At 33.8% G+C, this 15,662-nt stretch overlaps 1 protein-coding gene across 1 annotated transcript in view; it reads left to right on the top strand.

Annotated features, from left to right (window-relative positions):
* Nucleotides 1-14: 14 nt before the first annotated feature.
* Nucleotides 15-15,662, top strand: part of LOC309807077 (E3 ubiquitin-protein ligase RLIM-like) — a gene marked incomplete at both ends in the record, with an annotated part of 64,095 nt that continues 48,447 nt past the window's right edge. Inside the window, one exon of the mRNA XM_082626298.1 lies at nucleotides 15-26. Within this exon, the coding sequence (XP_082482424.1) occupies nucleotides 15-26 (12 nt within the window). The remainder of the gene's footprint in view (nucleotides 27-15,662) is intronic.

Raw genomic sequence — 15,662 nt, 5'->3', positions numbered from 1 at the left:
TGGTAGCATTTAATATGAGAAACAAGGTGAGTGCAATTATCATAAAGGTCAGCAGGGCAGAGTGGCACTATTTTCACCCAAAATGACTTCCAGCAGTAACAGATTAATCACATTTACACTGGGAATTACATTGATGAGCAGGCTTGACTGTATAAATGAAAATAAAATTCAAGCACAATGAGCAGAAACCTGCATTGATTTTCCAGGAATGAAAATTACAGCCTCGCCCAGACCTAAACCAGAGATCAGGTGGCTACAACAGCTTCAGAAACTTTGCTGCAAAACTGTCAAAAGTATAGAGTGTGATTTTTTTTTCTCCAGGTCTACCTCAAAGGGGTTTACAATTTTCCAGGGGGAATGTTTAGAAAGAAAAGTGGAAAACTCAGAATTTTTCAGAGGTTATTAAGATAAATTTACACACCTGAGGTTCCAAAACATCACTGTGGTCTTCAGGTCATAATAGGGCTTATGGAAGCCATGTGATAATTGGAATTTTGACACAAGTTCACCTCACTAGAAATCCTGTGCAGTGACCTACACTATATTTCCCCATATCTGAATGTATTTTTGGAGTACACATACTTGGAAAATGACAGAACTCTGAAACAAGGTAAGTGCTATTGAGAATGGTTACTGCCTGACACCCATTAGGATAGCTATTATTAAAAACAATAATAAATAACAAGTATTGGCATGGATGTGTAGAAATCTGAACCCTTCTCCGTTGCAGTTCCTCAAAAAATTAAACAGAATTACCATACGATCTAGCTATTCTACTTCAGAGTATATATCCAAAGGAATTAAAAGCAGGGACTTGAACAGATGTTTGTAATTTCATGTTCTTAGCAGCACTATTCACAATAGCCAAAAGATGGAAACAACCTAAATGTCCATCAACAGAGGAATGGATAAACAAAATGTAGTATATACATACAATGGAATATTAATGACCCTTAAAAGGTAAAAAATTCTGACACACACTACGATACGGATGAACTTTGAAGACATTATGCTAAATGAAATAAGCCAGAACCGAAAACACAAATACTGTGATTCCAGTCATATGAGGTACTAGAGTAGTCAAATTTATATAGACAGATAATAGAATGGTGATTGCCAGGGTCTGGGTGCAGTGACGAATGGAGAGGTGTTGTTTAATGGGTACAGAGTTTCAGTTTGGGAAGATGAACAAAGTCCGGGAGATGAATGGTAATGATGGTTGCACAACAACGTGAATGTACTTGATGCCACTAAATGGTACACCTAAACATGGTTAAGATGGTAACTTTTATGTCATGCATATTTTGCCACAACTGGAAAAAAATACATAGGAAGGGCCCAGTGGAAGCTCCTGGAACTGTCCTTACATGAAAACAATACCAAAAAATAGCAATAGCACATATCTGGGGAATTTGCAGAGTCTAAAATAACCATGCAGATGGTAATCTCCATCACCTGCCCCATTTAAATAATCTGTTTGGCCTGTAAAAAAGGCAAATAAGTCATGGACAATGATTGTTCATTATCATAAGATAATGAGGTACTAATTCTAATCAGAGCTGCTGGATTTTATGGGCCTTTTTATCCTGGAACAAATCAAAACATCTTTAACTCCTGATATACAGCTATTGATCTGGCGAATAGTTGTCTCCACATCAAACAGCAAAGGTAATGGAGCAGTTCACTTCTACCTGACAGAGACAGAAGTACACTCAAACTCTGACTTACTTGAGTGCTATGCCAAGTCACCCGATGTCTATAATATTATAGTCCATAGGGAGATTAGTCATCTGGATATCACAAAAGCATTATGATAGTCCCTTGTATTGATGAGTTTATGGTGATTGGACATGAGAAAAAGTAGGAAGTACTCAAGTTGTGTCAGTAAGATACATAGATGTCAGAGTGGGAAATAAACTCCATGAAAATTTAGGATGTCAAATATATCACAGCCTAGGTATGATAATGCACACAAACAGAAACCAACCTGCAGAAAGCACTGAAGATCATGTTGATTTGTTTTAAAGATGGAGGCAGCACACAGCTAGGATTCCGAATGATTTTTTACACACTCCCTTTCCTAAATCCCATTCCTGATAGTGACTGCTCTTTCCTTTTACCTCTTCTCTCCTGTCCTCACCCTTCCTTTATTGTTCCCTATCCTTCTTACCCCTCTGCCCTCTTTCATTCTTCCTCATAGAGAATAGCCTGGGCTATTATTTGTATTCTTTACATTCTTTGTATCTCTCTCCCGTCCACCCCCCACCTCAACAAAGGCCTTGTACCAATTAAGAAAGTAAACATTTCAAGTCTTCAGAGTATTGAGAGGAGAAAGTTATGGGGAAATAGCAAATCCTGACAATTTAAATATTCTCTATGTATCACGTAAGTATATTTATCGTAAATAAATTCATACATGCAATAACAGTACAAACAGAAAATATTCACAAGCTACCAGACTGCCAAATTCTGCATGAGATACAAAATCACATACCTATACTATCTGCTTTTCAATTTATAATTAAAACCATGTTACCTCAGAATTTTAAAAATAGCATTTTGATAATTATAAAAAAAATTATAACTACATTAAAATTTTAAATTTCTGCACTTTTAAAGACACCATTAGAAAATGAAAGGACAAGCCACAGATTAGAGAAAATATTCATGAGATATAGATATAGATATAGATATATACATAACATAGACTGGCATCCAGGACAGGTAAGATGATCTTACAACTCAATAGTGAAGTAGTATTTGGGGGAAATACTACTTCAGAATTATAAGAAACAAATATTTGTGTTTAAGCCACCCAGCCTATAGTATTTTTTATTGAGATATAGTTGAAATATAACATTATGTAAGTGCAAGGTGTACACTTGTTGGTTTGATACATTTGTATATTGCAGTCTGATTACCACCAGTAGCATTAGCTAACACCTCTATCATGTCACAAAATTATCATTTCATTTTTTGTGGTGAGAATAATTATGATCTAGTCTCTTAGCAACTTTGAAGTTTATAGTACAGTATTGCTGACTGTAATCACCATGTTGTGCATTAAATCTCCAGGGCTTATTTATCTATCAATACCAGTTGCAAGTTTATATCATTTGACCAACATTTTTCCAATTTCCCCACTCCCAGCCCCTGGACCACCATTCTACACTTTGCTTTTATAACTTTGGCTTTTTTTTTTTTTTTTTTTGCTGTACGCGGGCCTCTCACTGCTGTGGCCTCTCCCGTTGCCGAGCACAGGCTCCGGACACAGGCTCCACGGCCGTGGCTCGCGGGCCCAGCTGCTCCACGGCATGTGGGATCTTCCGGGATCGGGGCACGAACCCGTGTCCCCTGCATCGGCAGGCGGACTCTCAACCACTGCGCCACCAGGGAAGCCCCTGACTTTGGCTTTTTTAGATTCCATATATAAGTGATATAAGACAGAAAAAGACAGTCTATGGTATTTTTGTCATAGCAGACCAAACAAAGGAGTATTTGGGAGATGCCATATCATGTAAGCTTTTTAGTCAATGGTGAGAAATATTGATTTTATTCAATTACAGTAGGATAGTGCAATGCAGAGTTGGGTTTGGAGGCTTAAACATGGGAGAAAAATGATCTAATTTATTTTTTTAAGATTATCTATTGGGGGCTGCTTCCCTGGTGGTGCAGTGGTTGAGAGTCCGCCTGCCGATGCAGGGGACACGGGTTCGTCCCCCGGTCCGCGAAGATCTCACATGCTGCGGAGCGGCTCGGCCCACGAGCCATGGTCACTGAGCCTGCGCATCCGGAGCCTGTGCTCCGCAACAGGAGAGGCCACAGCAGTGAGAGGCCTGCGTACCACACACAGACACACACACACACACACACACACACACACAAAAAGATTATCTATGGGGAGTTTCCTATAGACAAGTAAACAAGGATTCAAGAAGAAACTTTAGAAGGCCCTTTATAAGAGTCCAGGTAAAGGATAGGAGATTAAGTTGGTAAAAATAGAAAAACATTAACTAGCAATTCACTGAGAAATAGATTTTCAGGAACTAACCCCCACACATTTAGATAATTCATCTGAAATACGCTATTTGAAAATATACCTTCTTAGGATGCATCATATCTCTGAAGGAAATGCTAAAATACCAATGGATTGATAGTCCAACAATGAAGATTTACTGAGTGGTGTGTGTGTGTGTGTGTGTGTCGTCCTCAACTGTCCTAGGTTCAAGGAAAGGCAAATAGAAATAAAACCTTCATGTTGGAATACTGTCCCACAGTGAGTAAAGGTATCATGTACTTTTAAAATTATATCTATTTAAACAAAGCCTAATATAATGGGAAAAATAAACTAGACCTGGAATCAAAAGACCTGAGTTTGAATCGCAGCTTGATTAATTACCAGAATATTAAGTTCGGGCAAGTTGTCCACATTTGATCAATTTCAGGTTCCTTATTTACAAAATGGTAGGCTGGATGGAGTGATCTCTAGGCTCCCTTCTTGCATGAGATTTTGTTATTCTACAACACCATATTGGTATTCTCATTAAAGTGAATTTCAAGTGATTGGTCAAGAAGAGGTTCATTTATTTACTTCTTTTATTTCAAATTTAATAATAATGTAAGCCCTCATCCCATCAGGCAAAGAAGAAACTCTACCAGTTTGTCATCATTCAAGAATCCATTTCTTTCATTAGGTCACATGAACATTCTAGAGGCTTAAAATAACCCTAGAAAGTGTGGTAGAGGCTCTGTATTTGGGCCTTAAACAAAAGATACATCTTGTTGAACTTTCATGGTGGCTTTAAATCTGCTGACTCTACTGCTTCACTGATAAACTGGAATCACAGGAAAGTTGGTGCCTGAACCCATATTACTTGCATGAAGTGCATAACCACTGTTTCTGAAATCTTTCTCTATCTCTGGAGACATGCCCTATTTTCACATTGCCATAGTGAATGTTTAAGTTTTCTGCTACATGAAGATATGTCCCTCTCTCCAGCCTCAGGGACATCTATCCCTCTTCCTTTGGAGTCTCAATGGCTCTCCTCTGTTTCCTCTCTCTCTCTCTCTCTCACCTAACATTATTCTTTCAAAGTATTTGTGCTTTTCAAAGAACAAAGGAAAATCTGTCAATTCCAGGAAACACCAGCTTTTCACCCTAACACAAATCTCCCCTGAAGTAATTAACAGCAAATGTTAACTACCATCTTGAAGTGGTGGTAATAGAGTTATTGGGGAAAATAAACACAAATTAAAGCTTCAGTAAATTATACTGCCATAAGTACAAATAATTAGCTCTTCAAGAAAACAGATTTATATATCGACAAAATCCTTGTTTTGGAGCCTTCTCACCAAATAGCCTTAGTCTTTAAGGGAACAATCAATGATCTGAAATCTATCCCTCACCAAGCATACTTTGAAAAGTTCATTCTACTATACAGCTCATTAGATCGAACTTGCAATAAATCTTAACAGACTCAGAGAAGAAAATGTTTATTTAAAGTGGTAAATTTTTCAAAACTTCACGTGGAGCCTGACCGTGTTTCCAAAGATCTGATTCCTGCATTTCGCTTCAGATCATCCCCAATCATTAGAGAGATCTCTAACCAAAAGGTATGTAAATCTTCTATGTTCATGTTGCCATATCTGACTACATATATATTCTTATTTAACACACACAAAAACTCATGCACACACTGTCTCTCGCTCTCTCACATACATACACAAACACACACACACCCATCACTTCAGTTCATATATTTGTAAACCTACATACTCTTTTTGTAACTGCAATTTATTTTTTAAATCCACATTATGTTATTATGATCCACCCATGTTAATACACACAAAAACATTTCATTCAATTTACCTATTGTATAATATAATACTTTTGAAAACAAACCATAATTTATTTATCAATTACCTTTAAGAAGGGAATTTAGGTAACATCCACCTTATTATAAACAGCACTACATTAAAATTCCAATGCACCTAGCTTTTAATGTAGATAAATAAGAACTTCCTTAATGATAGAGAGGCTGACCTTTCTATTACAATTTTCGTGGCCACCCAGATTTAATCTTTTGTGTTTTTATTTCTCCATTTGTCTATACTGCTGTGGAAATGTTTCAATATTAATGTCATATAATCTGTTCAGCTTTTCTTCATACTTTGTGATTGTTTAAATGTTGTCTTTAAGACACCTTTCCCTAACCTGATTTCATAAAGCTATATCCATATTTTGCTTTTAAAGTATTAATGTTTTTTCTTTCATATTTAATTTTTGATTTGAACTGGAATTTATTTTCTCATTTCTTTAAGATAGGGGTCTAACCCTTTGTCCATATGAATTTCCAATAATCTCAACACCATTTATTAACAGGTTCATCCTTTCTCCACAAATCTGTAATGTTACCACATTAGTCTTTTTTTTAATCTATCTATGTTCCTGGGCCCTATATTCTGTTCAATTTTGTTTGTCTATACCTTTGATGTGCCAGTACCACACTGTTTTAATTAATATGACTTTAAGTGTTTATATCAGGTAGCATAGGTTGCCCTTTCTTCATGTTTCTTAATGTTTACACATCTTCTTCAAAAATTTTTGGCTACTTTCAACTCCCTACTTATACCTAATGGTCACCTTGGCTAAGACACGGTAACCAGACATTTAGTCAAACATTATTCATGATATTTGTGTGAAGAATTTTTTTAGATGAGATTAACATTTAACCCAATCAGTTGAAAGTCTTAATAGAAAAAAGACTGACGGCCCCTCAAAAAGAGGGAATTCTGCCAGCAGACTGCCTTTGGACTCACACTGCAATATCAGCTCTTCCCTGGGTCTCCAGCCTGTTGCCCTGCCCTGCAGATTTTTTGCACATACACATGTCCTATTGGCTCTGCTTCTGTTTCTCTGGAGAACTCTGCCTAATACACTTCTCTCCCATATAAACTTTAGATTTAGCTTGTCATGGCTTATGAAAATATCTATTGCAATTTTCATTGTAATAGCAATGCATACACAAGTTATTGCCATGGTCAATTATAAGATATTGATTCATGTTTTCAAAGAATATTACAAAGTGTTCCATTTAATTTTTTACATCCTTTAAGAAAGCTTCATTTTCTCTATGAATATTTGACTCACATTATATTTATTCTCAAATACCTGATATTTATTGTTTTATTGTGAATGATATTTTTACTTAATAGTAAAAGTATTAATGGAATAGTATTTACTAATAGTAGTACATTTTCTTACTGGTTGTTGCTAATATTTTAAATTCTTATTGGTTTTTGTACGTCAGTCATCCAGCAAGTTCAGAGATTACAGATTTTCTTATATTTTGTATGCAGACATTTTCCACCTCTTTTTTTGTTTTCACATATATTTTCCACTGGCTTTTGCTTCGGTACATATAAATTAATTTTGTGTTAATATTTTATTTGGAATAGTTTTATTGATTTCTATAAATGGATGTGTTGTATATTTTATTTATTTATTTGTTTTGGTTTGGCTATTGTACATTGAAAAAGTGAGTATACCCTCTTGTTTCACTCTCTGAAAAATTTTATATAAGATAAAGGTTAATTTGAGCCCAGAAGGATTTGCAAAGTCACTTTTAAAATGTCTGGTCCTGGTGTTTTTGTTTGCTGATTTGTAGACATTTGACCAGACTATCCTATTCATGTAAATGTTGTTAGTATACTATGTTTCTCTATTTCCTCTTAAGACAATTGTGCTAATTTTATTTTTTAATTCAATTTTTTATAAATTTTCGTATTAATGGCATAATACTCTTTACTTTATTCCTATAATTAGTAAAACTCCAAATATATGTAAATAAAACCCCTTTTCTTTCATAGTTTTGTTTGTGCCTTCCTCTTCTATGAACATAAAAAAATACCATTCTTTATATTTTCAAAGAAACAAAATTGAAGTTTACTGATCCTCTCTATTGTCTATTTAGATCCCATTTTTTACTGACATATAATTCACATACCATAGAATTCACCTATTTATATATTTCAGTGATTTTGAGTATATTCTCATATAAGTGCAACCATCATTACAGTCAATTTTGAACATTTTTATCACTTCAAAAAACAAATCTAATATTCTTTAGGCATCACCTCCCTATATTCCCACCCTACTTGCCACAAGCTCTAAGCAACCACTAATCTATCTTCGTCTCTGTAGATTTCACTATTCTGGACATTTCATAGAAAGAGAATCATACAATATAAGGTCTTTTGTGACTGACTTTTTTACTTAGCATAATATTTTGAAGGTTCATCTAGGTGATAGCATGCATCAGTATTTCATCCCTTTTTATAACCAAGTAATATTTCATTGTATGGACATACCAATTCTGTTCATCCATTTATCAGCTGATGGACGTTTTGGCTGTTTCCACTTGTTTGCTACTATGAAAAATGTTGCTATAAACATTCTTCTTCAATTGGTGTGAACATAGGTTTTCATTTCTCTTGGGTATACATCTAGGAGTAGAATTGCTGGGTCATATGGTAATTTCATATTTAATTGTTGGAGGAACTGCTTAGATGGTTTTCAATAGAGTGACGCCATTTTACTGTCCTACCACTATTTTTTTAAATAGTGTGAAGTGTGAGTCCTCCTACAAGTTGTAGATTATTGATACCCTCTAAAGTTTGTTTTCTGTTTGTCCTACTTGTTTTATTAATTATCTCTTCTTCTATGGCACAATCTATCTAATTCTTATGTTGCAAACTTAGCTAATTAATTTCTAATAAGTTTCCTTTCAAATATGTGTGTGTGTGTGTGTGTGTGTGTTTGTGACACAGATTACAAGTATTGATTTACAGGTTTCCAGCAAGGGTTTTTTTTTCAGCTCTAAATATTTAGTAAATTCTGACAGAAATTGTCATTAAATAATAAAATAGAGCTTACAGTTTCAAACTTAATAGAGTAAAAGTAGACTGTTATAAATATTTCATGATTCCAGAAGAAAAAGAAAAATATGAAAGGATTTAGACAAGTAGGAAAAAAAGGAAGATTTAAACCAAATTAGTAACTACATTTAATGCAAATGGATTGGCTGCTCCAAATGAAAAGAAAATAAGTGTCAGATTGTATAAAATTACATGGAACTATGTGCTCTCTTCAAGAGACATACCCAAAGAAAGTGGAAGAAGTAAATAACAAATGCAAGAGCAGAAATTAATGACATAGAAAATAAACAACACAAATTCAAAAGCTAACACTTGGCTCTTTGAAAATACTAATAAAAATGGCTATCTACTTGAGAGGCTTCTCAAGACCAAAAAAGAATAAAAAAAGATAGAAAGCACAAGAAACCAATATCAGAAAGGTAAAAGGGTCCTATATCACATACATGTTACAGACTTTACAAAGGAAAAAATGAACAAAGTGTTTTCAAATAAATTTTAAATTTTATAAAAGTCACAGTCCCCTAGAAAAATATAACATCAAAATAGATTCAAACAGAAATAGAAATTTATACATACATTTATACATTACAGACATTGAATCAGCACTCACTACTCTCACCATGAAGAAAGCTGAAATCCAAGATTTTTCACTAGTGTGTTCTAAAGAAAGGAAGAATTCCAGTAGTACACAAACTCTTTGAGAATAGAAAGAGGGAACACTATTCAACTACTTTTGAATATTTTCTTCATTTCAAGACAGGAAAGGGTAGTATAAGAAAGCATAATTAGAGGTGACCTTACCCAGGAAAACAGATGATAAATATAATATAAGCAAACTGAGTCCAATATAAAAAGCTAATTTCATGACAGACAACCAAAGTTATTTTACACAACAAAATTAATAAAATTAAACATACAAAAAATTAAATCAAAAGTTTCTTATAATTTCAGCAGTCATGTATGATTTTACAAAAACCTGCAGCTAATCTTATCAAAGTAGAAGCAAACTTTCTTAAATGAAAATTAGCAATCTACCATAGAGTAACATTATAGATACAGGTGAGATGATGAAAGATTTAAAGATCAGGAAGAAGACAAGGATGCCCCCTGTCACCACTCTATTCAGTATTGTACTTGAGAGTTTAGCCAGTGGAGAAAGTCAAGAAAAAGAACTAAAATGTCTAAGGATTAGAAAAGAAAACACACAACTTGTTCTATTTATATATGATATGGTTGTGTACAGAGAAAATACAAAATAATGTACAGGAAATTGCTAGGATTTGTAAGAGAGCTTCTTAAGATTTCTAGATAAAAATCAATAAAAATAAATTGTGTTTTTATATAATAGCATCAAACAGAAAGTGATAGTAAAAAGAAAGAAATCCTTTTAGATAGCACCAAAAAGCTGAAGTAGCAATAAATCCAATAAGATATACAAAGCCTTTACAGACAACATTATAATAGTTTTTCAAAGACCTTGAAGAAATCAGAAATGAATAGAGATATATTTTGTGTTTATAAGTTGGATATCTTAATAGTGAAAAGATGTTAAGTCTCTAAAGATTAAGTTATAGAGTAAGCAAAATCTAAGTGAAAATGCCAAAGATTTTGTTTTGGACCTGAAAAACTTCTTTAAAAATTTATACAGATTACAAAAGTCCACCACACACTTGAAGAATAATATAAATGTGGGAAAAGTTGTTCTACTGAATATTTAGTGTTCTTATAAAGCTATAGTAACAAAGAGGGTGCAGTTTTGATACAGAGACAAACAAATGAACCAAAAGAAGACTTAATAGAGACACAGAAAAACAAACCAAAACATATGTTATTAAAACAAAGTCATATGTATATATATGTACACACACACACACACATACGTATGGCACCTCTGTATAACAGAGGTATCACAGCACCTCAACAAAGACATAACAAACTTTTCAATTAAAAAATGCTGAGCAATAAGGTATCCAAAAAGAAAAAATAATTGAAATTGTATCATATTGTAAACAAAATTATTTCCAGATGGATTAATGACCTATATGTGAAATGGTACCAAATATATTTTAAAAGACAATATAGGAGGCTATCTTTAAGCCACAAAGTAGAAAGATGGAAAAAAGTATAAGCTTTAAAGGAAAAGATTGATGTATTTACCCACATTAAATTAAGAAATATTTTCCAACGAAAGAAAACACAAAGATAGTTAAAAGAGAGGTCATGCCACAGAGTTTGAAAAGATCATTGCAACATATAAAACCAATAGAGAGACTACTATTCAAAATATGAAAAGAACTTAGAAAGAATAAAGCTGGAGCTATCTCACACCCTGACTTTAGACTATAGTACAGACCTACAGTAAACAAAACAGTATGGTACTGACACCAAAACAGACATATGGAACAGAATAGAGAGACCAGAAATAAACCTATATACACTTATGGTCAATTAATCTAAGACAAAGGAGGCAAGAATGTTCAATAGGAAAAAGGTCTCTTCAATAAGTGGTGCTGGTAAAACTGGACAGCTACTTGTGAAACAATTAAATTAGAACACTTTCTCACATCATATACAAAAATAAATTCAAAATGGATTAAAGACCTAAATACAAGATCAGAAACCATAAAACACCTTGAAGAAAACATAGGCAAAACACTCTGACAAAAATAATAGCAATATTATTTTGGATCTGTCTCCTAAGACAAAGGAAACAAAGCAAAAATAAACAAATGGGACCTAAATAAACTTAAACGCTTTTGCACTGAAAAGGAAACCACTGACAAAATGAAAAGACAACCTACTAAATGGCAGAAAATATTTGCAAATGATATGACCTATAAGGGGTTAATATCTAAAATATATGAACATCTCATAAAACTCAATTTTAAAAAACAATTAAAAATGGGCAGAAGACCTGAATAGACATGTTTCCAAAGAATACATACAGGTGGCCAATAGGAACATGAAAAGATGCACATCACTAATCAACAAAGAAATACAAATCAAAACCACCATGAGATATCACTTCATACGTGTCAGAATGGCTATCATCAAAAAGACTACAAATAAAAATGTTGGCAAGGATGTGGAGAAAAGGGAACCCTAGTACACTGCTGGTAGGAATATGAATTGGTGCAGCCACTATGGAAAACAGTATGAAGGTTTCTCAAAAACTAAAATTAGAACTACCATAAGATCCAGCAATTCCACTCCTGGGTATATATCCAAAGAAAACGAAAATACTAATCCAAAAAGATGAATGCACCCAATGTTCACAGCAGCATTATGTACATTATTTACAATAGCCAAGATATGGAAGAAACCTAAGTGCCTGCTAACAGCCAAATGAATAAATAACATGTGGTATGATACACACACACACACACACACACACACACACACACACACACAGAAATATTACTCAGCCATGAAAAAGAAAGAAATCCTGCCATTTGCAACAACATGGATGGACATGGAGGGTACTATGATTAGTGAATTAAGTCAGACAGAGAAAGACAAATACTGTATGTTATCATTTATATGTGGAATCTAAAAAATAAAATGAATGAATATAACAAAACTGAAATAGACTCAGTTATAGAGAACAGACTAGTGGTTACCAGTGGGGAAAGAGAAGGAGGAAGGAGCAAGATAGGGGTAGGGGATAAAGAGGTATAAAATGTGTAAAATAAATCAGCTACAAAGATATATTTACAGTTCAGGAAATATGGCCAATATTTTATAATAACTTTAAATAGAGTATAATCTATAAAAATATTGAATCACTATGTTCTACATCTGAATGTAATATAATATTGTAAATCATCTATACTTCAATTAAAAAATGAAATAAACTCTTAAAAGCAAGAATAAAAAGGCAAATAACCCAATAGAAAAGTAGGCCAAAAATTCAATAGACCCTTCAAAAAACAGCAAATCCCAAAAGCCAATAACTATATTTAAAATTGTAAAATATTTATATTTTCACTAGTAATCATGAAAACTAAAATTCACACCATAATGAGGTACCACTACACACAGATTAGATAGGAAATATTAAAATAAATGATAACAACTACTGTCAAGGAATTTAAATATGTCACCACCACTGTTGGAAGTGTAAGTTGATTTGACCACTTGTCATTATGTTGTGGTTTAAGGACATATATTCTCTGTGACTCAGCATCTCATTCCTGAAACTTCCCTATAACTCAGTAGTTCACTCCCTAGAGAAATGTGTTCTCCTGTGAACTAGGATACATATATAAACATGTATCTTGTTCAGCATTGTTCATGACAGCCATAAATAGAAAACAACACAAATATCTATCAACAGTATTACACGAATGTGCACATAAGTAATAAATCTACAAAGAAAAACAATGAATGGGCTAACATAAAAGTTAGGTAAGTGGTTATTGTTTGTGCTATGGGAGGGTTTTGTGATGATGCAAGGCATGGAGGGGATACTTGGTTGTTGCCAATGTTCCATTTCTTGACCCGTGTGATTGTAACAATTGTTACTGCTTCATAATTTTCATTAAATGTACATAGAGTCTATACATTTTCCATCTAAACTCACAAAGAAAAACAGCTATTGTGCTTACTACCTAGGGAGTTAAGTACACAGGACTGATGCTACAGATGAATACTTATGTCTCCACAGCGATGCTTGCTGGCCACAAAAGCTAAAGCACCAGGATAACTGCCTTTCCTTATTTTCAAATTCCAAGTCTCACATAAATGCACTGAGTTTGTGGAATTTCTTTTATATAAAGATCCCAAGCTGAAAGAGGGTTTGGGATTTTTTTTTTCTTAACTTCTATCCTCTGCCTTAGGAAGGTATACTAGAAAATGCAGTAGCCCCCTTATCCTCAGGGTATACATTCCAAGACCCCAGTGGTTGCATGAAACAGCAGATAGCACCGAATCCTATATATACTGTGTTTTTTCCTATACTTACATACCTATGATAAAATTTATAAGATAGGCACAGTAAGAGGTTAACAATAACTAATAATAAAATGTAAAAATTATAGCAATATGCTATAATAAAAGTTATGTGAATGTGGTCCCTTCCTCTCTCAAAATATCTTATTGTACAAACTTAATGCCTTTTCCATCTTAACTAAGCACTTATCATGCACTGTGGCCATAACTTTTGCAAATTGAGCTGTGACCGCAAAACTAGCATGAATTTATTTTTCCTTCTTCACAATTTCGCATACAGAAGATTCATTCTTACCATAGATCTTAGAAACCTCAGCAAATGATTTTTTCTTTCCTTATTAAACCAAGAACTTTCACCTTTTCACCTAAAGAAAGTACTTTACAGCTTCTCTTTGGCATATCCAAATTGCCAGCATCACTCCTCTTTTGCTTTGGGGCCATTATTAAGTAAGATAAGGGTGACTTGGACACAAGCACTGTGATACTGAGACAGTCAGTTCTATAAGGAAGAGGGCTACTAAGTGACTAAGGGGTGAGATAGGCCAGACAAAGGGATGGTCCATACCCCGGTGGGTGGATGGATGATACAAGATTTCATCACACTACTCAGAAATTTATGAATTGTTTATTTCTGGGAGTTTCTATTTAATACTTTTGGACTTCGATTGACCGTGGGTAACTGAAACAGCAGAAAATGAAACCTCGAATAAAGGGAAATGACTATAGATCAAATAGATGCTGAATGCCAATCCACTTATTTCACTCTAGGAGTAATCTTGGATGAATCAATTATAATACCATCTGAACTCTCCAAATATCTTTAGTTCTTTCAGATTGGTAAGAAGTGGTCTTGTTAATGAGATAAGTAATTCTTTTTCCCCTTGTCAATAAACAACATGGTGCACATATTCACTGAAGTGTGTCAAAACTCACACCTTTTAAATGACATTTTCAAATTAACTTCCTTAAGGTGATCTTGTCCTTAGAGAAGTAACTTTTCTTGCTTTTTCAGAGTCCTTAACTCCAAGAATCAAGTTTATTATTTAACTATACCTACACTTCCAAATACTCTCACCAATAGCCACTGTCCCCAGAGTTTAGACTCTAGTGTTGCCCTGAAGCATTTTTTCAAAGGAAAAAAAATCTCCCTAGAAAAAAGTATTTATATTCTCTTTAGGTTTAGTCTTCTTATGGGTATCAAATAATATTCACTCCTTCCTTAAATCTAACACAGACAAAAAAAATTCCTGAATCTATACCATGCCAACTTCTGAATTCTGAATTTGGGATATAGTAAATTAATGATTAATAGTTTCTTCTTCAACTTCCTTTAGTACAAACACACACACATCCTAATTTTCTTAGTCTTTTAAAATACCATCACAATTGAATAAGATTACTAACTTCGGTACTATGATATCATAATATAGGATTTCCTACTATGGTACCATAAAACATTGATCTCTGATGCTCAATCACACTGAAAAGCTCTACAAACTCTAGGGTTCTACAGCTGTAGTTCTCTTTTTGCATTGCTTATTGAGAGGAAAAATTTGTATTCATACCTTATAACTTCTCTTTAAACTTGCCTTCCATTCTTAGGTTACTTAAGATTTTGTATATTCAAATCTGTCCACAAATTGGAGTCAAATATTACTCCGATATTTGATTAGGTGCTAAAATCAGTGGAAAATATTGTTTAAGGGACTAAAGTCAAAATTACCCTTGAAAATCTCTTAAATCAATCATAATATACACTGTCCACTAAATAATTT

The sequence above is a fragment of the Mesoplodon mirus genome, assembly GCF_964341445.2.
Source record: "Mesoplodon mirus genome assembly, chromosome: 1".
NCBI lineage: Eukaryota > Metazoa > Chordata > Mammalia > Artiodactyla > Ziphiidae > Mesoplodon > Mesoplodon mirus.
This window is presented reverse-complemented; position numbering and strand designations above follow the sequence as displayed.